The 27919-nt window shown below is 44.6% G+C and overlaps 1 protein-coding gene across 1 annotated transcript; it reads right to left on the bottom strand.

The window, feature by feature from the left end:
- Window positions 1-84: 84 nt before the first annotated feature.
- LOC120041306 (ras-related protein Rab-31-like) lies at window positions 85-20585 on the bottom strand. Its single transcript, XM_038986245.1, has 7 exons — window positions 20419-20585; window positions 17450-17529; window positions 14396-14477; window positions 8544-8615; window positions 7852-7958; window positions 2425-2534; window positions 85-1635 (listed from the first exon to the last, which is right to left on the bottom strand). Exons 1-7 carry the CDS (start codon window positions 20452-20454, stop codon window positions 1538-1540), a joined length of 585 nt encoding a protein of 194 aa, XP_038842173.1. The 5' UTR covers window positions 20455-20585; the 3' UTR covers window positions 85-1537.
- Window positions 20586-27919: the final 7334 nt, after the last annotated feature.

Below are 27919 nucleotides of genomic sequence, written 5' to 3'. Positions count from 1 at the left end.
AAGCTGTTAGTGTCTTAACGACCGTTCCACAGGTGCATGTTCATTAATTGTTTATGGTTCATTGAACAAGCATGTGAAACAGTGTTTAAACCCTTTACAATGAAGATCTGTGAAGTTATTTGAATTTCTACAAATTATCTTTGAAAGACAGGGTCCTGAAAAAGGGACGTTTCTTTTTTTTCCTGAGTTTACAAGCGTTCAACGGGGAAAAAGACAACGACGGTCGGTGAGACCAAATTCATGCAATAAATGGATATTAACTCCTATCTTTGTAATACTGGAGCAACGGTGCAACAATACAATCAATGGATCTACACATCTGTTGACTGCATTGTTCGGGAATGAGAATTCATAAACTCTTTATCGTATAAGTATTCGGAATGTAATCTCAAGTCATAAGTTATTTTGTTAACATGTTTTGATTTTCTGGTAGGCCGTCATTGTAAATAAGAATGTATTCTTAACTGGCTTACCTAGTTAAATAAAGGTAACATTTAAAAATATATATATATTACATTTTAAAAATTGATTTTTTTTATTTTTTCTCTGTTTCTCAAAGGATTTTTTTGTAAATTCTGTGCTGCTGCATATGAACTAAAAACATATCCTTCTATGTACCATACTATTCCTTCATTTTATTAACATGTTTACATCTCTAACACACAAGAGGGCTAAAAACCCCCCACTGGTTCCTCTCTATATCCAGAAATGACACCTACCGCACACCGTACCAAGGCACAGGAGTACATTTGAAATTTAACCTTTTATTTAACTAGGCAAGTCAGTTAAGAACAAAATTCTTATTTACAATGACAGGCCTACACCGGCCAAACCCGGACGACGCTGAGCCAATGGTGCGCCGCCCTATGGGACTCCCAATCACGGCCCGGTTGTGATGCATCCTGGATATATCTGGTAGGTAGAATAGGTACAATATGGCGAAATGTCCAACTAGCTTTTATATGGGATATAGCGGTTTCTGGACTTGGGACACACTGTTCACTACGCTACAGGGGAGAGAGGTTCTGATCTATCACAAAGCCAAAGCCATGTTTGTCCTCCTCTCTCCCTGAGACCCATGTACTGTATATGTATTGTGGACTGTCGAAAAGGGGGCAATCAGGAGCTGAACTGTGTAGCTGTTGCGTACACCAACGCTACATTGTGACCCGTGTGTCAAGATGGATGTGTGGAACTTGATCCATGGAACTGTGTATGGAATGGAACCAAAGAGAGTGATCATTTCACTGGTAATCGGATGCTGAATTCCAAACCGACCCCTTGCCCTTTACCCCTAAGGCCTAGCAACTTCATACCGATCTGAAAGTATAGGATCGGTGTAAGCAATGTGGTTAACACCATAATACCGCCACCTTTCCCTGAGATAAGACAGGTAGAGTTTCCAACATATTTCGATCATACTACACCAGTCCAATCCCCTTGAGATCAACAGAAATACCTAGGGCGTAGGGTGCTAGGGGGGTAGGGCCCAGGGGTAAGGTGGTAGGGGTCTATTTGGGACTCGGAAGGGGTCTTACTAGCAGCAGCGTTTGTTAGACGGAGGGGGCTGCCGGGTTATCTTGAAGGACTCGTTACTGTCTAAGTCTGGATTCTCCAGGGGCGGAATCTGTTTACCTGAAACACAACACGGATCATTACGTAAGAGAGATGCAAACTATTACACTGTGATTGCTTCTCAAATGGCACCCTTTTCCCTATATAGCGCTGTCAAAAGTAGTGCACTATAATGGAGCGCCCTTTGAGAAGCATCCTGATTACTGTCTCAGAAGGTTTCACAGGATGTTGTGATGGTAACTTCCTCCCTAAGAGACACTGTGCTGAATGGTGCTATTCTGTCTCAGAAGGTTTCACAGGATGTTGTGATGGTAACTTCCTCCCTAAGAGACACTGTGCTGAATGGTGCTATTCTGTCTCAGAAGGTTTCACAGGATGTTGTGATGGTAACTTCCTCCCTAAGAGACACTGTGCTGAATGGTGCTATTCTGTCTCAGAAGGTTTCACAGGATGTTGTGATGGTAACTTCCTCCCTAAGAGACACTGTGCTGAATGGTGCTATTCTGTCTCAGATGGTTTCACAGGATGTTGTGATGGTAACTTATGTCTAAAACAAACAGATATCAAAAGATATTCACAATGCTTTACAGTGAACAAAAAAATTACTTTGACTAAAGAGCTTAGGGATACATGACAAAATAAGGGCTGTGATCAATTCAGGAAGTGATTTGATTTTAAAATAAAACATATTTTGAAATAAATAACTTCTCATTTTCACTTAATTTTACTTCCTGAATGAAATGACTTCAATTCAAAAAATTGAACCCAACCCTGATAACAATGAATGGTAAACAAACCGTATGTGATGTGGTTGGATGGAATGAAACACCTTGAACTAGAAACACTTACTGATCTTCTGAAAGAGCTCCTCCACATTGACAGCGTTTCTGGCGCTGGTCTCCATGAAAATTGCTGCGATAGACTCAGCAAAGTCCTTCGCTTCCTTCATAGGAACTTCCCTGTTAAAAGAGACACTACAATTAGTACTGGGGTTGACTCATCAACAGAGCTTCTGTAACGGATGTGAAATGGCTAGCTAGTTAGCGGTGGTGCGCGCTAATAGCGTTTCAATCGGTTACGTCACTCGCTTTGAGATCTTGAAGTAGTGGTTCCCCTTGCTCTGCAAGGGCCGCGGCTTTTGTGGAGCGATGGGTAACGATGCTTCGTGAGATAGTTATTCATGGGACTCTGACACCTGTTGGAAGTGAAGGTTCATGGGACTCTCTGATAGCTGTTGGAAGTGGAGGTTCATGGGACTCTGATAGTTGTTGGAAGTGGAGGTTCATGGGACTCTCTGATATCTGTTGGAAGTGGAGGTTCATGGGACTCTCTGACACCTGTTGGAAGTGGAGGTTCATGGGACTCTCTGACACCTGTTGGAAGTGGAGGTTCATGGGACTCTCTGACACCTGTTGGAAGTGGAGGTTCATGGGACTCTGACATCTGTTGGAAGTGAAGGTTCATGGGACTCTCTGATAGCTGTTGGAAGTGCAGGTTCATGAGACTCTCTGATAGTTGTTGGAAGTGGAGGTTCAGGGGACTCTCTGACACCTGTTGGAAGTGGAGGTTCATGGGACTCTGACATCTGTTGGAAGTGAAGGTTCATGAGACTCTCTGATAGCTGTTGGAAGTGGAGGTTCATGGGACTCTGATAGTTGTTGGAAGTGGAGGTTCATGGGAGTCTCTGACACCTGTTGGAAGTGGAGGTTCATGGGACTCTCTGATATCTGTTGGAAGTGGAGGTTCATGGGACTCTCTGATAGCTGTTAGAAGTGGAGGTTCATGGGACTCTCTGACACCTGTTGGAAGTGAAGGTTCATGGGACTCTCTGATATCTGTTGGAAGTGGAGGTTCATGGGACTCTCTGACACCTGTTGGAAGTGGAGGTTCATGGGACTCTCTGATATCTGTTGGAAGTGGAGGTTCAGGGGACTCTCTGACACCTGTTGGAAGTGGAGGTTCATGGGACTCTGACATCTGTTGGAAGTGAAGGTTCATGAGACTCTCTGATAGCTGTTGGAAGTGGAGGTTCATGGGACTCTGATAGTTGTTGGAAGTGGAGGTTCATGGGAGTCTCTGACATCTGTTGGAAGTGAAGGTTCATGGGACTCTCTGATATCTGTTGGAAGTGGAGGTTCATGGGACTCTCTGACACCTGTTGGAAGTGGAGGTTCATGGGACTCTCTGATACCTGTTGGAAGTGGAGGTTCATGGGACTCTCTGACACCTGTTGGAAGTGGAGGTTCATGGGACTCTCTGACACCTGTTTGGAAGTGGAGGTTGATGGGACTCTCTGATAGCTGTTGGAAGTGGAGGTTCATGGGACTCTCTGATAGCTGTTGGAAGTGGAGGTTCATGGGACTCTCTGATAGCTGTTGGAAGTGGAGGTTCATGGGACTCTCTGATAGCTGTTGGAAGTGGAGGTTCATGGGACTCTCTGATAGCTGTTGGAAGTGGAGGTTCATGGGACTCTCTGATAGCTGTTAGAAGTGGAGGTTCATGGGACTCTCTGATAGCTGTTGGAAGTGGAGGTTCATGGGACTCTCTGATAGCTGTTGGAAGTGGAGGTTCATGGGACTCTCTGATAGCTGTTGGAAGTGGAGGTTCATGGGACTCTCTGATAGCTGTTGGAAGTGGAGGTTCATGGGACTCTCTGATAGCTGTTGGAAGTGGAGGTTCATGGGACTCTGACATCTGTTGGAAGTGGAGGTTCATGGGACTCTCTGACACCTGTTGGAAGTGGAGGTTCATGGGACTCTGATAGCTGTTGGAAGTGGAGGTTCATGGGACTCTGATAGCTGTTGGAAGTGGAGGTTCATGGGACTCTGATAGCTGTTGGAAGTGAGGTTCATGGGACTCTCTGATAGCTGTTGGGAGTGGAGGTTCATGGGACTCTGATAGCTGTTGGAAGTGGAGGTTCATGGGACTCTCTGATAGCTGTTGGAAGTGGAGGTTCATGGGACTCTCTGATAGCTGTTGGGAGTGGAGGTTCATGGGACTCTGATAGCTGTTGGAAGTGGAGGTTCATGAGACACTCTGATAGCTGTTGGAAGTGGAGGTTCATTGGACTCTCTGACACCTGTTGGAAGTGGAGGTTCATGGGACTCTCTGATAGCTGTTGGAAGTGAGGTTCATGGGACTCTCTGATAGCTGTTGGGAGTGGAGGTTCATGGGACTCTGATAGCTGTTGGAAGTGGAGGTTCATGGGACTCTCTGATAGCTGTTGGAAGTGGAGGTTCATGGGACTCTCTGATAGCTGTTGGGAGTGGAGGTTCATGGGACTCTGATAGCTGTTGGAAGTGGAGGTTCATGAGACGCTCTGATAGCTGTTGGAAGTGGAGGTTCATTGGACTCTCTGACACCTGTTGGAAGTGGAGGTTCATGGGACTCTCTGATAGCTGTTGGAAGTGGAGGTTCATGGGTCTCTGACACCTGTTGGAAGTGGAGGTTCATGGGACTCTCTGATATCTGTTGGAAGTGGAGGTTCATGACTCTCTGACACCTGTTGGAAGTGGAGGTTCATGGGACTCTGATAGTTGTTAGAAGTGGAGGTTCATGGGACTCTCTGATAGCTGTTGGAAGTGGAGGTTCATGGGACTCTCTGATAGCTGTTGGAAGTGGAGGTTCATGGGACTCTCTGATAGTTGTTAGAAGTGGAGGTTCATGGGACTCTCTGATAGCTGTTGGAAGTGGAGGTTCATGGGACTCTCTGATATCTGTTAGAAGTGGAGGTTCATGACTCTCTGACACCTGTTGGAAGTGGAGGTTCATGGGACTCTGATAGTTGTTAGAAGTGGAGGTTCATGGGACTCTCTGATAGCTGTTGGAAGTGGAGGTTCATGGGACTCTCTGACACCTGTTGGAAGTGGAGGTTCATGGGACTCTCTGACACCTGTTGGAAGTGGAGGTTCATGGGACTCTCTGATAGCTGTTGGAAGTGGAGGTTCATGGGTCTCTGACACCTGTTGGAAGTGGAGGTTCATGGGACTCTCTGATATCTGTTGGAAGTGGAGGTTCATGACTCTCTGACACCTGTTGGAAGTGGAGGTTCATGGGACTCTCTGATATCTGTTGGAAGTGGAGGTTCATGACTCTCTGACACCTGTTGGAAGTGGAGGTTCATGGGACTCTGATAGTTGTTAGAAGTGGAGGTTCATGGGACTCTCTGATAGCTGTTGGAAGTGGAGGTTCATGGGACTCTCTGATAGCTGTTGGAAGTGGAGGTTCATGGGACTCTCTGATAGTTGTTAGAAGTGGAGGTTCATGGGACTCTCTGATAGCTGTTGGAAGTGGAGGTTCATGGGACTCTCTGATATCTGTTAGAAGTGGAGGTTCATGACTCTCTGACACCTGTTGGAAGTGGAGGTTCATGGGACTCTGATAGTTGTTAGAAGTGGAGGTTCATGGGACTCTCTGATAGCTGTTGGAAGTGGAGGTTCATGGGACTCTCTGATAGCTGTTGGGAGTGGAGGTTCATGGGACTCTGATAGCTGTTGGAAGTGGAGGTTCATGGGACTCTCTGACACCTGTTGGAAGTGGAGGTTCAGGGGACTCTCTGACACCTGTTGGAAGTGGAGGTTCAGGGGACTCTCTGACACCTGTTGGAAGTGGAGGTTCATGAGACGCTCTGATAGCTGTTGGAAGTGGAGGTTCATGAGACGCTCTGATAGCTGTTGGAAGTGAAGGTTCATGGGACTCTCTGATACCTGTTGGAAGTGAAGGTTCATGAGACGCTCTGATAGCTGTTGGAAGTGGAGGTTCATGAGACGCTCTGATAGCTGTTGGAAGTGAAGGTTCATGGGACTCTCTGATACCTGTTGGAAGTGGAGGTTCATGGGACTCTCTGATAGCTGTTGGAAGTGGAGGTTCATGGGACTCTCTGATAGCTGTTGGAAGTGGAGGTTCATGGGACTCTCTGATAGCTGTTGGAAGTGGAGGTTCATGGGACTCTCTGATAGCTGTTGGAAGTGGAGGTTCATGGGACTCTCTGATAGCTGTTGGAAGTGGAGGTTCATGGGTCTCTGATACCTGTTGGAAGTGGAGGTTCATGGGACTCTGACACCTGTTGGAAGTGGAGGTTCATGGGACTCTCTGATAGCTGTTGGAAGTGGAGGTTCATGGGACTCTCTGATAGCTGTTGGAAGTGGAGGTTCATGGGACTCTCTGATAGCTGTTGGAAGTGGAAGAAGGACAAAGTCCATCTGTTCTGGACTGGCCATCTGTTCTGGACTGGCCATCTGTTCTGGACTGGCCATCTGTTCTGGACTGGCCATCTGTCCTGGACTGGCCATCTGTCCTGGACTGGCCATCTGTTCTGGACTGGCCATCTGTTCTGGATTGGCCATCTGTTCTGGACTGGCCATCTGTCCTGGACTGGCCATCTGTCCTGGACTGGCCATCTGTTCTGGACTGGCCATCTGTTCTGGACTGGCCATCTGTTCTGGACTGGCCATCTGTTCTGGACTGGCCATCTGTTCTGGACTTTCATTACAATCTTCTGGGAAAATGTCAAAACGGAGCTTGAGGGCATGGTCAGATATCGTATATGAATGGACCCATGGCTATTTGTACCAGGTATCGTATATGAATGGACCCATGGCTATTTGTACCAGGTATCGTATATGAATGGACCCATGGCTATTTGTACTAGGTATCGTCGGGAACAGGCCCTTACTCACCTTAGCACACCTCAATCTTCTTACAAAAATGACTCTTTGTGGCCCGCAAATGCATTCTCCTTAACTGGATAAAAGACAAGCCACCAACCATAAATCCGTGGTAGTGTGAGATGTGTTACCACTGGAGGAAATGAGTACTATATTTAGGGAGGGGATTTCTACACAATATGAGACCTATTTCTACCATCTCTTCTCCTTAATATTGCTTATACAGCCCCCTGAGAGGTGTCAATATAAAAAATACAATGAATCTATGGGTCAACTGGACCCTGGTCAATTTGACTCTGTATTTTATATACTATATACTTTATATACTATATACTTTATATACTATATACTTTATACTTTATATATTATACTACTACTAAGAAAGTAATGAAAATAACAAATCAGTAGGGTAAACATTAATAGCAGACAACTTAAAGTGAATGTACAATTCTTATTGTTAGTGTGTACTTGTTTACTTTAATTGTATTGTCTTGCTGTTTGTTTCCTGTTTCCTGTTTCCTGTGTCAAAATGTATGTACATATGTACAATCTATTTATGATGTTGACCTGAAACAAGAAAAACATTTCAAATAATAATAATAATTGATACCTGATGTCCCCCAAGTCGTTTTTGTTCCCTGCGATGGCTACAACGATGTCCTCAGGACCATGTTCTTTCAGCTCCTTCACCCATTTCTTCAGTGTCTGGAAAGAGTCCTGGCAGGCAGGCAGGCAGGCAGACAGACACACAGAGACAGACAGACAGACAGACAGTACAATGGCCAGGTTACACTTTACTCCAGGGCTGATGTCTTTTTATACAAACCCTCATTTCTCTAGCCTGGGCCTGTATTTATAAAGCATTTCAGAGTAGTAGTGCTGATATTGGATCAGGTCTTCATTATCTACAGCTCTGGGCTGATCTAGGATCAGGTCTTCATTATCCACAGCTCTGGGCTGATCTAGGATCAGGTCTTCATTTATCCACAGCTCTGGGCTGATCTAGGATCAGGTCTTCATTATCCACAGCTCTGGGCTGATCTAGGATCAGGTCTTCATTTATTTACAGCTCTGGGCTGATCTAGGATCAGGTCTTCCCTGCCCATCTAAATTGATTCATAATAATCTAAAAAGACAGATCAGCACTGATACTCTGAGAAGCTTTATGAATAGGAGCCCTGGCCTCAGATCAGTTTGGCATGACAATGAAGATAGGAGTTGGCAAGACAGCACCAATGGAATCTGAGACCAGGCTATAATGTCTGTAAGTCTGGAATCCACACATGATCTTCCGTTCCTTACCAGTTTGGTGATGTCATAGACTATGACGGCGGCGGCAGAGCCTCTGTAGTACATGGGGGCCAGCGAGTGGAACTGGAATACAACCACACATTAAGTTACAATCGGTAGTAGAGCAACAGCATCTATTCCTATCTGCACAAGCGCAAAAATGACGGTAAAGTACAGGTGGCGGTTCATTGGCCGATATTATCGTGATATATAACCATCTTTGACTTGCTTATAACTCAGTTATAACTGTTTGGTATCGCCTATGGATATTCATGGTACATTACCAGGCATGTAGCCAACTCTTTTAGCTTTAGTTTGGGAAAAAACAAACATTATAAGTTCAAAATACAAACAGGAAATGCAACAATGTTGGACAAAGGGATGATGAGATAACCAAGTGATTTAACATTAGACATGGACGATAATTAGGTCCAGGACGATACCAGTATCAAGATACTCGTTAGTATCGTGACAAGGAAACAAAACGGATTTAACCAGAATCTATCTAATCAATCCACTCCTGTCCAGTATCGATCGACCGATCGAAGTCTTGGAAAGGCCTGGAACTGGAGACCTAACTTAATGGACTCATCAGCTCTCTCATCCAATGAGATCAAGAGTATTATTTTTGTTGTATTAATGCTATATAATCTCTCCTCAGACTAATATTATTCTGTTTGTTCTGTGGGTACCTTTGCCACTGTTCCACCCCTTGTGTATGGCGCTGTCATGGTCATGGTGTATATCGATCGATCGATCGATCGACCGACCGACCGACCGACCTACCTACCTACCTACCTACCTACCTACTTGTGTATGGCGCTGTCATGGTCATGGTGTATATCGATCGATCGATCGATCGATATACACCATGACCATGACAGCGCCATACACAAGTAGGTAGGTAGGTAGGTAGGTAGGTAGGTAGGTACCTACCTACCTACCTACCTACCTACCTACCTACCTACCTACCTACCTACCTACCTACCTACCTACCTACCTACCTACCTACCTACCTACCTACCTACCTACCTACCTACCTACCTACCTACCTACCTACCGTGGGCTCCAAAATTACTGGCTGACTGGCAATGCACAAACAATACTTTAAAAAATAGAAACAATTTAATTATAGAGAAAAACTCAAAATACCAACATGTGAGAAATACTGTACTTTGTAAATGTTTCAATGGAACCCACCAAAATCATACAATTATTTAATACAAAATACATTTCACCAAATCAAGGTTTCATAATTATTGGCACTCCTCATTTAGTACTTAGTGCAACCACCTCTGGCAAGGGTAACAGCATGGTCTTTTCCTGTAATGTTTGACAAGGTTAAGGAACACATTTGGAGGGATTTTGGACCATTCCTCTATGCAGAGCCTTTCCAGATCCTTCACATTCTTGGGTTTGCGCTTATCAACTGCCCTCTTCAACTCAGCCCACAGGTTTTCGATTGGATTGAGGTCCGGCGACTGAGATGGCCATGGCAGAACATTGATTTTGTTGTCACAGAACCATTTCTGTGTGGATCTTGAGGTATGTTTTGGGTCATTGTCTTGTTGGAAAGTCCACATACGGCCAAGTCCCAGCCCTCTGGCAGAGGCAACCAGAATGTCAGCCAAAATTGCCTGGTACTTGGTGGAATTCATTATGCCATCAGTCTTAACCAGCGCCCCTGGACCTCTGGAATTAAAACAGCGCCAAAACATCACTGACCCACCTCCATATTTCACCGTGGGTATGAGGTGCCTCTCCTTGTCTCCATCTCTGTTTCACCGTGGGTATGAGGTCTCCTTGTCTGCATCTCTGTTTCACCGTGGGTATGAGGTGCCTCTCCTTGTATGCATCTCTGTTTCACCGTGGGTATGAGGTGCCTCTCCTTGTCTGCATCTCTGTTTCTCCGTGGGTATGAGGTGCCTCTCCTTGTCTCCATCTCTGTTTCACCGTGGGTATGAGGTGCCTCTCCTTGTCTGCATCTCTGTTTCACCGTGGGTATGAGGTGCCTCTCCTTGTCTGCATCTCTGTTTCACCGTGGGTATGAGGTGCCTCTCCTTGTATCCATCTCTGTTTCACCGTGGGTATGAGGTGCCTCTCCTTGTCTCCATCTCTGTTTCACCGTGGGTATGAGGTGCCTCTCCTTGTCTGCATCTCTGTTTCACCGTGGGTATGAGGTGCCTCTCCTTGTCTGCATCTCTGTTTCACCGTGGGTATGAGGTGCCTCTCCTTGTCTGCATCTCTGTTTCACCGTGGGTATGAGGTGCCTCTCCTTGTATCCATCTCTGTTTCAACGTGGGTATGAGGTGCCTCTCCTTGTCTGCATCTCTGTTTCACCGTGGGTATGAGGTGCCTCTCCTTGTATACATCTCTGTTTCACCGTGGGTATGAGGTGCCTCTCCTTGTCTGCATCTCTGTTTCACCGTGGGTATGAGGTGCCTCTCCTTGTCTGCATCTCTGTTTCACCGTGGGTATGAGGTGCCTCTCCTTGTATACATCTCTGTTTCACCGTGGGTATGAGGTCTCCTTGTCTGCATCTCTGTTTCACCGTGGGTATGAGGTGCCTCTCCTTGTATGCATCTCTGTTTCACCGTGGGTATGAGGTGCCTCTCCTTGTCTGCATCTCTGTTTCACCGTGGGTATGAGGTGCCTCTCCTTGTCTGCATCTCTGTTTCACCGTGGGTATGAGGTGCCTCTCCTTGTCTGCATCTCTGTTTCACCGTGGGTATGAGGTCTCCTTGTCTGCATCTCTGTTTCACCGTGGGTATGAGGTGCCTCTCCTTGTCTGCATCTCTGTTTCACCGTGGGTATGAGGTGCCTCTCCTTGTCTGCATCTCTGTTTCACCGTGGGTATGAGGTGCCTCTCCTTGTCTGCATCTGTTTCACCGTGGGTATGAGGTGCCTCTCCTTGTCTCCATCTCTGTTTCACCGTGGGTATGAGGTGCCTCTCCTTGTCTCCATCTCTGTTTCACCGTGGGTATGAGGTGCCTCTCCTTGTATGCATCTCTGTTTCACCGTGGGTATGAGGTGCCTCTCCTTGTCTGCATCTCTGTTTCACCGTGGGTATGAGGTGCCTCTCCTTGTATGCATCTCTGTTTCACCGTGGGTATGAGGTGCCTCTCCTTGTATGCATCTCTGTTTCACCGTGGGTATGAGGTGCCTCTCCTTGTCTGCATCTCTGTTTCACCGTGGGTATGAGGTGCCTCTCCTTGTATACATCTCTGTTTCACCGTGGGTATGAGGTACCTCTCCTTGTATACATCTCTGTTTCACCGTGGGTATGAGGTGCCTCTCCTTGTCTCCATCTCTGTTTCACCGTGGGTATGAGGTGCCTCTCCTTGTATGCATCTCTGTTTCACCGTGGGTATGAGGTGCCTCTCCTTGTCTCCATCTCTGTTTCACCGTGGGTATGAGGTGCCTCTCCTTGTCTGCATCTCTGTTTCACCGTGGGTATGAGGTGCCTCTCCTTGTATCCATCTCTGTTTCACCGTGGGTATGAGGTGCCTCTCCTTGTATCCATCTCTGTTTCACCGTGGGTATGAGGTGCCTCTCCTTGTCTGCATCTCTGTTTCAACGCCAAACATACCGATGCTGTATCTGACCAAAACGTTACATTTTGGTCTCATCTGACCAGAGCACCTTCTTCCAGTCATAATATAAATGACGTTTGGCAAACTCCAAGCGCTTGCGTCTGTGTCTTGGGGTCAGAAAGGTCTTTCTTCTGGCAACCCTTCCAAAGAGCCTGTGGTTGTGGCGTCTGATGGTCCTTTTTGAACCCTGGTGACCTCAAGACGCCACCAAGGCCTGCAATTCTTTCACAGTGATTCTTGGGGATTTTGTTGCTTCTCTCACCATCCTCCTCCCTATCCTGGGGGGCAAAATGCATTTGCGTCCTCTACCTGTGAGGTTTTCAACTGTTCCTTATCTTTTGAATGTTTTAATAATTGCCCTGACAGTGCTCAGTGGTGTATTCAATCGTTTGTGGATCTTCTTGTAGCCATTACCAGATTTATGAAGGTCTACGACCATCTGTCTCTTCTGAACTGACAGTTATTTTCTTTTCTTCATGTTGTTGGATGACAAAGGGATATTGCATAGTTTACCTCATTTTTATGCCATAGCGAAAAAGGAAGTGATGTAATGGCTCAATATAGTTCCTTAACACTTAGATACACTTAAATAAGTGTAATTTAATTCCTGGTTTAATTTTGGTAGATGTTATTTACAATAATATTTAAGGGTGACATTAATTTTTAAACCATGATTTGGAAGACAGATTTTTAATTAAATCAATAAATTATTTTGTTGTGTTCCATTGAAACATTAATAAAGTACAGTATTTTTCACATGTTGGTATTTTGAGTTTATCTCTATAATTATATTGTTTATATTTTTTAAAGTATTGTTTGTGCATTGCCAGTCAGGGGAGCCAGTAATTTTGGAGCCCACTGTATGTATGTACCTACCTACCTACCTACCTACCTACCTACCTACCTACCTACCTACCTACCTACCTACCTATCCATCCATCCATCTATCTACCTAACCAAACCAGCTCCTGCCCAGTATCTATCTATCTATAACCAATCCTGTCCAGTATCTATCTATCTATCTAACCCACTACTGCCCAGTCAGCATAATGGCCAGCCTACACATATTGTATTTACACACACACACACACACACACACACACACACACACACACACACACACACACACACACACACACACACCCCACTCTTGTGAGTCATCATGCCACAACAGTGCTATGAACCTTGAACCCTGACCTCTCAGTGTGTCTCAGAATAACCAATCACATGATCCCTTCGAAATCATCATCATCGTGATACCATGTCGCCTGTTAAAGTGACTGTGCAAGACTTGACAAGTGTCTGGATACATAGTTTGGAACCAAGAAGTAAACAGTGAAAAGGGTTGTCATGCCAACTCTCTCCATTGACCCCTGGAACCAGACTTTTACCTCCTAGCTAGCAGTGAAGCTACTGTAGGACATTTGTTTTAATGAAACATAAACAATGTGGACAGATTTGTATAAAATCTCTCCCCGAAATGAGCTTAGCTCAATCTGGCAACCAAATAAAATCAAATGTTATTGGTCATATACACATGGTTAGCAGATGTTAATGGTCACATGGTTACCAGATGTTATTGGTCACATACACATAGTTAGCAGATGTTAATGGTCACATGGTTACCAGATGTTATTGGTCACATACACATAGTTAGCAGATGTTAATGGTCACATGGTTACCAGATGTTATTGGTCACATACACATAGTTAGCAGATGTTAATGGTCACATGGTTACCAAATGTTATTGGTCACATACACAGTTAGCAGATGTTAATGGTCACATGGTTACCAGATGTTATTGGTCACATACACATAGTTAGCAGATGTTAATGCGAGTGTAGCAAAATGCTTGTGCTTCTAGTTCTGACCGTGCAGCAATATCTAACAAGTAATCTAACCTAACAATTCCCCAACAACTACCTAATACACACAAATCTAAAGGGGTGAATGAGAATATGTACATATAAGTATATGGATGAACGATGTCCGAGCGGCATAGGCAAGGTGCAGTAGATGGTATAGAGTACAGTATATACATATGAGATGAGTAATGTAGGATATGTAAACATTATTAAAGTGGCATTATTTAAAAGTGACTAGTGATCCATTTATTAAAGTGTCCAGTGACTGGGTCTCAGTGTAGGCAGCATCCTCTCTGAATTATAAACAGATGAAGGATGAGCGAAGGCAGAAACAACTGACGAACAGACGAGTGATGAGTAGTTGAAAACATATAGCGGATGAGCAAAGACGAGGTACCTAACCCACCCTTTCCTGTCCCGCTGTGTCCCAGATGAGGAACTTGTGTAGTTCATGTCCACACGGTACCGTCTTGGTTAAAAACGATGCCCTGCAAGTAACACAGAACATTAGGCCTAGCAGCTGGTCTCACCATGATACAACTGTGAATGATAGAAGGAAATAGAATAACTCAATGTTTCCTGTGAGGGATGTTGTATGTTTTAGATCAGAGATGGGTAACTTTGATAGGGGGGGGGTGGGGGCCACATAAAAAATAGAACATATCATGAGTCCCCCCCCCCCCCCCCGAGAGATAATCAGCCCCCCCCCCATGACAGTGAAGAGAAAATATTTACGTTTTAAAAATGTATTTCCTGCAAATCTGCACATTTTGGAAATTGGTCCTCAGGCCCACGCACCGCCAGTTATCCATCCCTGTTTTAGATTCACTGTGGCCCGCGCACCGCCAGTTATCCATCCCTGTTTTAGATCCACTGTGGCCCGCGCACCGCCAGTTATCCATCCCTGTTTTAGATTCACTGTGGCCCGCGCACCGCCAGTTATCCATCCCTGTTTTAGATTCACTGTGGCCCGCGCACCGCCAGTTATCCATCCCTGTTTTAGATTCACTGTGGCCCGCGCACCGCCAGTTATCCATCCCTGTTTTAGATTCACTGTGGCCCGCGCACCGCCAGTTATCCATCCCTGTTTTAGATTCACTGTGGCCCGCGCACCGCCAGTTATCCATCCCTGTTTTAGATTCACTGTGGCCCGCGCACCGCCAGTTATCCATCCCTGTTTTAGATTCACTGTGGCCCGCGCACCGCCAGTTATCCATCCCTGTTTTAGATTCACTGTGGCCCGCGCACCGCCAGTTATCCATCCCTGTTTTAGATCCACTGTGGCCCGCGCACCGCCAGTTATCCATCCCTGTTTTAGATTCACTGTGGCCCGCGCACCGCCAGTTATCCATCCCTGTTTTAGATTCACTGTGGCCCGCGCACCGCCAGTTATCCATCCCTGTTTTAGATTCACTGTGGCCCGCACACCGCCAGTTATCCATCCCTGTTTTAGATTCACTGTGGCCCGCGCACCGCCAGTAATCCATGCCTGTTTTAGATTCACTGTGGCCCGCGCACCAGCAGTTATCCATCCCTGTTTTAGATTCACTGTGGCCCGCGCACCGCCAGTTATCCATCCCTGTTTTAGATTCACTGTGGCCCGCACACCGCCAGTTATCCATCCCTGTTTTAGATTCACTGAGACCCGCGCACCGCCAGTTATCCATCCCTGTTTTAGATTCACTGTGGCCCGCGCACCGCCAGTTATCCATCCCTGTTTTAGATTCACTGTGGCCCGCGCACCGCCAGTTATCCATCCCTGTTTTAGATTCACTGTGGCCCGCGCACCGCCAGTTATCCATCCCTGTTTTAGATTCACTGTGGCCCGCGCACCAGCAGTTATCCATCCCTGTTTTAGATTCACCGTGGCCCGCGCACCGCCAGTTATCCATCCCTGTTTTAGATTCACTGAGGCCCGCGCACCGCCAGTTATCCATCCCTGTTTTAGATTCACTGTGGCCCGCGCACCGCCAGTTATCCATCCCTGTTTTAGATTCACCGAGGCCCGCGCACCGCCAGTTATCCATCCCTGTTTTAGATTCACCGAGGCCCACGCACCGCCAGTTATCCATCCCTGTTTTAGATTCACTGTGGCCCGCGCACCGCCAGTTATCCATCCCTGTTTTAGATTCACTGTGGCCCGCGCACCGCCAGTTATCCATCCCTGTTTTAGATTCACTGTGGCCCGCGCACCGCCAGTTATCCATCCCTGTTTTAGATTCACTGTGGCCCGCGCACCGCCAGTTATCCATCCCTGTTTTAGATCCACTGTGGCCCGCGCACCGCCAGTTATCCATCCCTGTTTTAGATTCACTGTGGCCCGCGCACCGCCAGTTATCCATCCCTGTTTTAGATTCACTGTGGCCCGCGCACCGCCAGTTATCCATCCCTGTTTTAGATTCACTGTGGCCCGCACACCGCCAGTTATCCATCCCTGTTTTAGATTCACTGTGGCCCGCGCACCGCCAGTAATCCATGCCTGTTTTAGATTCACTGTGGCCCGCGCACCAGCAGTTATCCATCCCTGTTTTAGATTCACTGTGGCCCGCGCACCGCCAGTTATCCATCCCTGTTTTAGATTCACTGTGGCCCGCACACCGCCAGTTATCCATCCCTGTTTTAGATTCACTGAGACCCGCGCACCGCCAGTTATCCATCCCTGTTTTAGATTCACTGTGGCCCGCGCACCGCCAGTTATCCATCCCTGTTTTAGATTCACTGTGGCCCGCGCACCGCCAGTTATCCATCCCTGTTTTAGATTCACTGTGGCCCGCGCACCGCCAGTTATCCATCCCTGTTTTAGATTCACTGTGGCCCGCGCACCAGCAGTTATCCATCCCTGTTTTAGATTCACCGTGGCCCGCGAACCGCCAGTTATCCATCCCTGTTTTAGATTCACTGAGGCCCGCGCACCGCCAGTTATCCATCCCTGTTTTAGATTCACTGTGGCCCGCGCACCGCCAGTTATCCATCCCTGTTTTAGATTCACCGAGGCCCGCGCACCGCCAGTTATCCATCCCTGTTTTAGATTCACCGAGGCCCACGCACCGCCAGTTATCCATCCCTGTTTTAGATTCACTGTGGCCCGCGCACCAGCAGTTATCCATCCCTGTTTTAGATTCACCGTGGCCCGCGCACCGCCAGTTATCCATCCCTGTTTTAGATTCACTGTGGCCCGCGAACCGCCAGTTATCCATCCCTGTTTTAGATTCACTCACTAGTTACTACCAGATCTATTATGACATACACAATCAGATGAGAAAGCAGCAAAATCATCCCAACACATATTTTTTGCTCATCTCATTTTCCTCGTTGGGAAGACAGAGAACTTGGGTTTGAGACTAATTTTCAATTTTGATGCAATTAAATGGAGATTCCTGAAAAGGTGTCCACAACAGGGCAGGCTGAAAGCTGATTACACACTTGCGTAGAAGAATGTATTAATGCTCTGACAACTTACCCTATTGTTGGACTGATGTTGTGGTCGAAATGGTCTTGTACAAAACGACATACGATACTAGACTTGCCCACTCCAGTATCCTGCAAAAATAATGAAGTTGGTGAAATGCAACATAGGGGTTGCTCTGTCTGTCTACAAAAGACAAAAAATTAGATCAGAAAAATGCTTGAGAAGATACAGTATGTTATTGCCAAAAGCATCCTAGTAGCCTGTGTTGCTTTGTTTTGCAAACCAAGGACACAATGTTTTGTTGGTGTCGTCTTGTAGACCATTGTGAAGCAGGCATTAATAACTAAGCACTTCCTGGTCACGGATTTTTGGAATCCTTCAGAATAAGAGTCTGTCCGGTATACTTTGTCAATGACTAATTAGGGCAAAAATTGGAAATGTAGGAAATGTACACAATTATCTATATATTTTATACTAGTTATCATACAAAGAATAATTAAAAGATATTATGTGATATATTTATTATATTTTTCAAGCCTAAATGGTCAACAATGTATTTTTTGTGTACTCATATCATTTATTGAACTGTACATAATTGCCTGTACGTTGTGTCACAGTAAAAAGGAGGGGATCCATTCTACTCAGGAACACTTCTAGTTTCCAAATCCACAAAGTTTAAACCCCCAGCAGCGTCGCTGTTCATTCTGCGGCCCTTAAAGAGAGTGGCCAAGCAGTTTAAATGCAGTTCGTTTTTTCATATTAGACATTAGGAGCCTTCAGAAAGGATTCAAACCCCTTGACGTTTTTCCACATTTTGTTGTTCCAGTCTGAATATTCACTGGCCTAAACACACTACCCCATAATGATATCACAATACCCCATAATGACATCACAATACCCCATAATGATATCACAATACCCCATAATGACATCACAATACCCCATAATGTCAAAGTGGAATTATGTTTTTAGAAAGTTTTACAAATTAATAAAAAATGAAAAGCTGAAATGTCTTGAGTCAATAAGTATTCAACCTCTTTGTTTTGCCAAGCCTAAATAAGTTCAGAAGTAAAAATGTGCTTAACAAGTCACATAATAAGTTGAATGGACTCACTCTGTGTGCAATAATAGTGTTTAACAAGATGTTTTAATGACTACCTCATCTCTGTACCCCACACATACAATTATCTGTAAGGTCCCTCAGTCGAGCAGTGAATTTCACACAGATTCAACCACAAAGACCAAGGAGGGTTTCCAATGCCTTGCAAGGAAGAGCACCTATTGGTAGATGTGTAAAAATACAAATACATTTTAAAAAGCAGACATTGAATATCCCTTTTGAGCATGGTGAAGTTATTAATTACACTTTTGATTGTGGATCGATACACCCAGTCACTACAAAGATAATGGTGTCCTTCCTAACTCAGTAACCGGTGAGGAAGGAAACCACTCAGAGATTTCACCATGATACCAATGGTGACTTTAAAACAGCTACAGAGTTTAATGGTTGTGATAGGAGAACAATGAGTATGGATCAACAACATTATAGTTACTCCACAATACTAACCTAATTGACAGTGTTAAGAAAAATGTTGTGATCCTTTATTTCAGCTCATGAAACATGGGACCAACACTTTACATGTTGCATTTATATTTTTGTTCAGTATACATCATAAGGAATAAGGTTTTGAAGTGTTTGTTCTATACCTAGGAGATATAAGACGGCTCAGGAAATAGTCGTTTTTTTAGACAGATATTTTTGTTGGCATGAAACGACCTCCATACTTCCTTTCATTTGTATGGGTTACCTTCGGACAAGTCACCATCGTGTTCGTAAGCGTCTCCCCTTTTCCACAGTGGGATCATATTAGTTTTCCTAGTTTTAAACCCGTTCGGGTTTACAGTCAATAGACTGTAAAACTCTTAAAAGGGCCACAAGAATAGCAATCAGGACCTTGCAAAGTAGAAGTGCTCCTGAGTAAAATGGACCCACCTTTTACAGCGACACAATGTACAGGAAATTGTGTACGGTGCAATATGTATGTCCGATATGAAAAACATACTGCATTCAAGCTGATTGGACACACTTTTTATTTTTCAAATCTACTGAACATTGTGCAAGATAGTAGATGGGCTAAGTAACAATGGCATTTAAATGTGTTTTCTAAAGTGTATTATTATAATTATAATAAGAATATAATTATTAATATTGTTATTACTATTATTATTAACAGTAGCATTATAAATAATGTTTTGTTATTTGTATTACTGCTGTTGCCATTATAACTATCTAGTAATCATTACCCTTTAATGTTGTTAACAGTATTGTCAATGCTATAATATTTTTTATGCTATTAAGGCTATTAACGATTTTCCTTTCTTAATATTGTTAAACAAAATTCTATGTCTGCAAACATTTCCTGATAAAATGTTACGTATTTCGATAATTTGCATGATTTTTTTTTTTACCATCTTCATTGCGGGACTATTATTTTTGAAAGAAATCGCCGAGGTCACGGTCTAATTCTTGCTGTCTTCTCAGAGGTGTCTTGTAGAATCTAATGGTCCGGCTACTTGTAACAACTCCAACCGGATGGTGACGTAATGGCTGCTATTTAATAGTCAGAAGGACCATTGCAACAACAAAAAAATGCAAGGTAAGGGAAATCACTCAATTGAAAAAGGCCAACAAACCAAACCAAGCAGCAGTATAATAAACAACACCACATAGTTGACAGATTACAAACGGGATTGTACAGGTCTATAACTGTCCGGGGAAAGTTTATGATTAGGTTTATGTGGCTTCGCCTCCACATAATTTCCTAAAGAAATGTCTCTCAGTGTACAACGGTTCTTCGATAAGATAATAAGATAGACACGGAACTGTTCTTATGCGATGTCAAATTATACTAGACAGAAAGTATTTCAAACGGTCGCGTTCTCAGTCTAAAAAATATTCAAACGGACCGCAGACAAAGAATTCCAAAGACAATCGCCAAACAATAACTTATTTCACTTACCCCAAGAAGACACACTTTTAGTTCCCGTATTGCCATTTTAAAAAGCTTATGGTAATATAGGCATACTTCTTCCGTTTATTTTCAATGTCTTTATCTCTCCATATTTGCTTACAACGGATTTGTTCTTTAGATAAAATACAGAAACCCAGCCCCTAAACAGGACTAATGCTGCGTTCAAAACAACTAGGAATTTGGAACTCGGAAATCTCAAGACTTCCGACTTCAGTGCGTTCAAGACAACTGGGAACTCGGGGGGGAAAGAAATATCTCCGACTGGGGGAAAAAAATAGTTTTGAACTGTCATCCAACTCGGAAACTCTGGGATCTTTTCTACTTGAAGATCATCGACGTCATAATTTGCCCTCTGTTTTACCCGAGTTCCCAGGTGCCTTGAAAGCACCATGATGACCACCGTCCCAAAACATAACGGAAAACAGTTGGAGCAACCCGAAACGCTCACTGTCACGTGACGGCCGTCACCTCGTCTGTTACTTTTATGTTCAAAGAGAGAGAAACTGACTAGAAAAAAGACCCGGATGGGACAGAAAGAAAGTATAGTACAAGATAATAAATAATGTATTAACTTTCAACTCAGTAAAGGTATGAGGAGAGGACAAGCAGTGGAGAATATAATGGCAACATTTCCAACATTTGCGTTATGGTGATGCTAACTTGCTAATTGTGACTCAATGTCAAGCTCTGTATATCACTGACACATTTTTTAAAGAGACCGAAATACATTTTGATTGTTTGTTTGAGAAGATACAATATTTTGTGGGAGGTTTTACTTGTATTTGTTAGACGACGACCAATAAGGAAACAATATTATTCAGTTTGACACGTTATTTTTCACAGCCATGGGAAGCTACGAAAGCCTTTTTTACAATATGAAAATAATCTTATGTTGAGGATTAAACCAGTTATACAGCAGATCCATTTAAATAACGACAGATTCATTAATAAACAATAACATTTCAAATCGTAACAGTTTTGCTCATACCAATATATTTCAATGCTGTAGAATTATTATAATAATTTTTAAAATTACATTTTACCTTTATTTATACAGGTTTTTTCTCATTGAGATATCTATTTTCCAAGAGAGACCTGGTCCAATAGCAGCAGGAGGAACAATGTTTCAGACAAAACAACTTACATACACTAACACAACATTAAACAAATGTCACCTTAGTTCCTTTTTTATGTCTTTATTTTAGTTTGGTCAGGGCGTGAGTTGGGGTGGGCATTCTATGTTGTTATTCTATGTTTTGTTCTGTATGTTATATTTCTATGTGTTTGGCCTAGTATGGTTCTCAATCAGAGGCAGGTGTCGATCGTTGTCTCTGATTGAGATTCACACTTTTAGGTAGCCTGTTTTCCCACAATGGGTTGTGGGTAGTTATTTTCTGTGTCTGTTTCACCATGCAGAACTGTTTCGCTTGTTTGTTTGTGCTTTTGTTATTTTGTTCAGTGTTCAGTTGATTTATTAAAAATCTAATTATGGACACTTACCACGCTGCACATTGGTCCGATATTTCCTACTCCTCCTCAGACGAAAATCGTTACAACAAAACTATAAACTGTCACGCCCTGGCCGTAGTTATCTTTGTTTTCTGTAATATTTTGGTTAGGTCAGGGTGTGACAGGGGGGATGTTTGTGTATAGTTGTCTCGTCTGGGGTGGTTGTATGGTATAGGGGGTTTTGGGAGAGTGTATGGGTTTGTGTTGAGTGTAGGTGTCTAGGTAAGTCTATGGTTGCCTGAATGGTTCTCAGAGACAGCTGTCATTCATTGTCTCTGATTGGGAGCCATATTTAAGGCAGCCATAGGCAGTAGGCTTTTGGGGGTAATTGTCTATGTGTAGTGTTTAGTGTCAGCACTATTTGTTTGAATAGCTTCACGGTCGTCTGTTTGTTGTTTTTGTTCGTTTGTTAATCTTCTAAATAAAATGAAGATGTCTTTCTATCACGCTGCGCCTTGGTCCTCTATTCAAAACTACGACGATCGTGACATAAACACACATACAGTACAACAAAAACATTTTATGTTAAAAACACAAACGTCTTGACTAGACTAGAATAGAACGCTGTCACACTAGAATATTCTTTTGGTTTAATTCAAATCGTTACTTATTAAAAAAAAGGAAACAGAAACGCCCTAAAACATCATAAGAGCTGAAAATACAGTATTTTTAAAAAAAAATTACAATAATTTACACGCACATTCAGCTGTGCGTTTTCTGCTTTAACCAATCACAGATTTGACAACGATAGAGACGGATGGCATGTTTTCATTGTAACAGGTCATAGAGACTATGTATTCCTAAATGATTCATTTTAGAATCTTGACTTGTGCTAGTGTAACCGATGTGAAATGGCTAGCTAGTTAGCGGTGGTGCGCGCTAATAGTGTTTCAAAAGGTGACGTCACTCGCTCTGAGACCTTGAAGTAGTTGTTCCCCTTGCTCTGCAAGGGCCGCGGCTTTTGTGGAGCGATGGGTAATGATGCTTCGAGGTTGGCTGTTGTCGATGTGTGCAGAGGGTCCCTGGTTTGAGCCTAGGTGGGGGCGAGGAGAGGGAGGGAAGCTATAACTCCTAAGAGAGTCGTGATCATTAGAGCATGCAATGGAAAACGTTTTTTCAATGTAAAGCGAAAATGAGTGTAGTTCAGGTAGTCCATCCCTGTTTAATCTGGAGGCGAAAGAAACACACCTGTTTAGGAGAGGTGCTGGCTAACAGAGTAGAACACCTGTTTAGGAGAGGTGCTGGCTAGCAGAGTAGAACACCTGTTTAGGAGAGGTGCTGGCTAGCAGAGTAGAACACCTGTTTAGGAGAGGTGCTGGCTAGCAGAGTAGAACACCTGTTTAGGAGAGGTGCTGGCTAGCAGAGTAGAACACCTGTTTAGGAGAGGTGCTGGCTAGCAGAGTAGAACACCTGTTTAGGAGAGGTGCTGGCTAGCGGAGTAGAACACCTGTTTAGGAGAGGTGCTGGCTAGCAGAGTAGAACACCTGTTTAGGAGAGGTGCTGGCTAGCAGAGTAGAACACCTGTTTAGGAGAGGTGCTGGCTAACAGAGTAGAACACCTGTTTAGGAGAGGTGCTGGCTAGCAGAGTAGAACACCTGTTTAGGAGAGGTGCTGGCTAGCAGAGTAGAACACCTGTTTAGGAGAGGTGCTGGCTAGCGGAGTAGAACACCTGTTTAGGAGAGGTGCTGGCTAGCAGAGTAGAACACCTGTTTAGGAGAGGTGCTGGCTAGCGGAGTAGAACACCTGTTTAGGAGAGGTGCTGGCTAACAGAGTAGAACACCTGTTTAGGAGAGGTGCTGGCTAGCAGAGTAGAACACCTGTTTAGGAGAGGTGCTGGCTAGCAGAGTAGAACACCTGTTTAGGAGAGGTGCTGGCTAGCAGAGTAGAACACCTGTTTAGGAGAGGTGCTGGCTAGCAGAGTAGAACACCTGTTTAGGAGAGGTGCTGGCTAACAGAGTAGAACACCTGTTTAGGAGAGGTGCTGGCTAGCAGAGTAGAACACCTGTTTAGGAGAGGTGCTGGCTAACAGAGTAGAACACCTGTTTAGGAGAGGTGCTGGCTAGCAGAGTAGAACACCTGTTTAGGAGAGGTGCTGGCTAACAGAGTAGAACACCTGTTTAGGAGAGGTGCTGGCTAACAGAGTAGAACACCTGTTTAGGAGAGGTGCTGGCTAGCAGAGTAGAACACCTGTTTAGGAGAGGTGCTGGCTAGCAGAGTAGAACACCTGTTTAGGAGAGGTGCTGGCTAACAGAGTAGAACACCTGTTTAGGAGAGGTGCTGACTAGCAGAGTAGAACACCTGTTTAGGAGAGGTGCTGGCTAGCAGAGTAGAACACCTGTTTAGGAGAGGTGCTGACTAGCAGAGTAGAACACCTGTTTAGGAGAGGTGCTGGCTAGCAGAGTAGAACACCTGTTTAGGAGAGGTGCTGGCTAGCAGAGTAGAACACCTGTTTAGGAGAGGTGCTGGCTAGCAGAGTAGAACACCTGTTTAGGAGAGGTGCTGGCTAACAGAGTAGAACACCTGTTTAGGAGAGGTGCTGGCTAGCAGAGTAGAACACCTGTTTAGGAGAGGTGCTGGCTAGCGGAGTAGAACACCTGTTTAGGAGAGGTGCTGGCTAGCAGAGTAGAACACCTGTTTAGGATAGGTGCTGGCTAGCAGAGTAGAACACCTGTTTAGGAGAGGTGCTGGCTAACAGAGTAGAACACCTGTTTAGGAGAGGTGCTGGCTAACAGAGTAGAACACCTGTTTAGGAGAGGTGCTGGCTAGCAGAGTAGAACACCTGTTTAGGAGAGGTGCTGGCTAGCAGAGTAGAACACCTGTTTAGGAGAGGTGCTGGCTAGCGGAGTAGAACACCTGTTTAGGAGAGGTGCTGGCTAACAGAGTAGAACACCTGTTTAGGAGAGGTGCTGGCTAGCAGAGTAGAACACCTGTTTAGGAGAGGTGCTGGCTAACAGAGTAGAACACCTGTTTAGGAGAGGTGCTGGCTAGCAGAGTAGAACACCTGTTTAGGAGAAGTGCTGGCTAGCAGAGTAGAACACCTGTTTAGGAGAGGTGCTGGCTAGCGGAGTAGAACACCTGTTTAGGAGAGGTGCTGGCTAACGGAGTAGAACACCTGTTTAGGAGAGGTGCTGGCTAGCAGAGTAGAACACCTGTTTAGGAGAGGTGCTGGCTAGCAGAGTAGAACACCTGTTTAGGAGAGGTGCTGGCTAGCAGAGTAGAACACCTGTTTAGGAGAGGTGCTGGCTAGCAGAGTAGAACACCTGTTTAGGAGAGGTGCTGGCTAGCAGAGTAGAACACCTGTTTAGGAGAGGTGCTGGCTAGCAGAGTAGAACACCTGTTTAGGAGAGGTGCTGGCTAGCAGAGTAGAACACCTGTTTAGGAGAGGTGCTGGCTAGCAGAGTAGAACACCTGTTTAGGAGAGGTGCTGGCTAGCAGAGTAGAACACCTGTTTAGGAGAGGTGCTGGCTAGCAGAGTAGAACACCTGTTTAGGAGAGGTGCTGGCTAGCAGAGTAGAACACCTGTTTAGGAGAGGTGCTGGCTAACAGAGTAGAACACCTGTTTAGGAGAGGTGCTGGCTAACAGAGTAGAACACCTGTTTAGGAGAGGTGCTGGCTAGCAGAGTAGAACACCTGTTTAGGAGAGGTGCTGGCTAGCAGAGTAGAACACCTGTTTAGGAGAGGTGCTGGCTAGCAGAGTAGAACACCTGTTTAGGAGAGGTGCTGGCTAGCAGAGTAGAACACCTGTTTAGGAGAGGTGCTGGCTAACAGAGTAGAACACCTGTTTAGGAGAGGTGCTGGCTAGCAGAGTAGAACACCTGTTTAGGAGAGGTGCTGGCTAACAGAGTAGAACACCTGTTTAGGAGAGGTGCTGGCTAGCAGAGTAGAACACCTGTTTAGGAGAGGTGCTGGCTAGCAGAGTAGAACACCTGTTTAGGAGAGGTGCTGGCTAGCAGAGTAGAACACCTGTTTAGGAGAGGTGCTGGCTAGCAGAGTAGAACACCTGTTTAGGAGAGGTGCTGGCTAGCAGAGTAGAACACCTGTTTAGGAGAGGTGCTGGCTAGCAGAGTAGAACACCTGTTTAGGAGAGGTGCTGGCTAGCAGAGTAGAACACCTGTTTAGGAGAGGTGCTGGCTAACAGAGTAGAACACCTGTTTAGGAGAGGTGCTGGCTAGCAGAGTAGAACACCTGTTTAGGAGAGGTGCTGGCTAGCAGAGTAGAACACCTGTTTAGGAGAGGTGCTGGCTAGCGGAGTAGAACACTTAAAAAGAAAAGTATCACACACTAGGAGCTCAGATGTAATAACCTGATAACCAACGTTTGGACAGACAAGCTGTCTTCATCAGGGCATAATGACAAACACTGCAGGTCACTAGTTTATATAGTGTCAAAGGACACACACAGGTGTCTGTATTCAAGGCCGGGTGTGGCTTGATATCATTGGTTAATTTACAGATATAAATAGAACATATATAAAAACATAAATGCATACGATCATAGATCAAATTTGGCTACATAAGCCTACACACATTTACAATAGCAAAATCACAGTAATGGCTTCAGACCAAAGTCTACGTTGAGACCGAAGGGAGTAAGGGTCTTTAAATGAAAGATCCAGGTAGCCTCTCGTTTTAACAAGAAATTGTCGAGGTCACCCCCTCCCCTAGGGAGGGTGACACGTTCGATGCCTAATGTAACGTAGGGACGAAATCGAGTGGTTTTCTTCCCAGAAAGTGGGCCGTAACTGGGTAAGACGAGTTTTTGCACCTAATGGTGCTACGATGCTCCGAGATACGTACTTTTAATTCACGCTTTGTTTTAACCACATAAAGGACAAGTTATAAGATAAATAACTGCCTTGATGTTGCACGTGATTTACACCATTGACTGGGATCTGTTTCCCTGTTTGAAAGATCTACATTTGTAAGTGTCATTGCACCTATAGTTTCCATCCAGTAGAGGACGCAAATAGACGTGGTGTGCAGGGATATCTTAGGGGTGGTAAATCAGAGTTTACCAATTGATCTCTGAGGTTTCTGCTCCGAGAGAATACGACCAAGGGACGGTCCGAAAACACATTACCGATATTATCATCGGATCTTAGGATGTGGCAATGTTTGTGAACGATTCCCCTTTAACTTGTTCAGAGCACTTTGAATAGCGGGTAGTAAGAACGCAAGAATGCTTCTTTTTGTGAGTCGGACCTTGAAAGAGATCATGTCTCGATTTGTTTTGGGATTTTCTCAATGGCAGTATTATTAATCTGAACATTTTTGTACACCCTCTCCTTAAATTTTCTTTGCGCCCATCCCTGCTACAGTACTACTTCCTTAGCTACAGTACTACTTCCTTAGCTACAGTACTACTTCCTTAGCTACAGTACTACTTCCTTAGCTACAGTACTACTTCCTTAGCTACAGTACTAGTTCCTTAGCTACAGTACTACTTCCTTAGCTACAGTAAACATAAGTGTTTGTTGTGTAGTAAGCTGTTAGTAGCCCATGTGCCTTACCCTAATAATTTGGTCCCTTTCCTCCCTCAAAACTTAGTTTAGTGTTCTAACTTTGTGACGCACATTTAGCCTATAGCCAATTTTAGAGAAATGAAATCATTGAATATTGTAAGAGCTTTCAATGTCTGCTTATACGCCCCCTTTATTTACTGTAAGAAATGGCCCATGTTCTGAATTCTGTAACTTTACATTTCAAAAGTGCTGAACAAATAGTTATATTGACAACGTCCGTCCTAGCTCGCTCATTAATGTCTTAATATAAATTACAGATGGCCTCTTATCCGCTTGCCGTCCCCTTATGCCATAGTGTGTACATCTCAATTGTCAGTAGAAACCACATTTGTTTAAGCAAGTCAGCCATATCAGCTAAATATTTTTTTTTTAAAGGCAGTAAACGAGGCTGACTGAACTGTTTTACTGCCAGTCAAGGCTCCGCTGATAGCCAGGTGTAGAGGTAGTAAGGATTCACTC

The sequence above is a fragment of the Salvelinus namaycush genome, unplaced genomic scaffold (assembly GCF_016432855.1).
Source record: "Salvelinus namaycush isolate Seneca unplaced genomic scaffold, SaNama_1.0 Scaffold433, whole genome shotgun sequence".
Lineage (NCBI taxonomy): Eukaryota > Metazoa > Chordata > Actinopteri > Salmoniformes > Salmonidae > Salvelinus > Salvelinus namaycush.
This window is presented reverse-complemented; position numbering and strand designations above follow the sequence as displayed.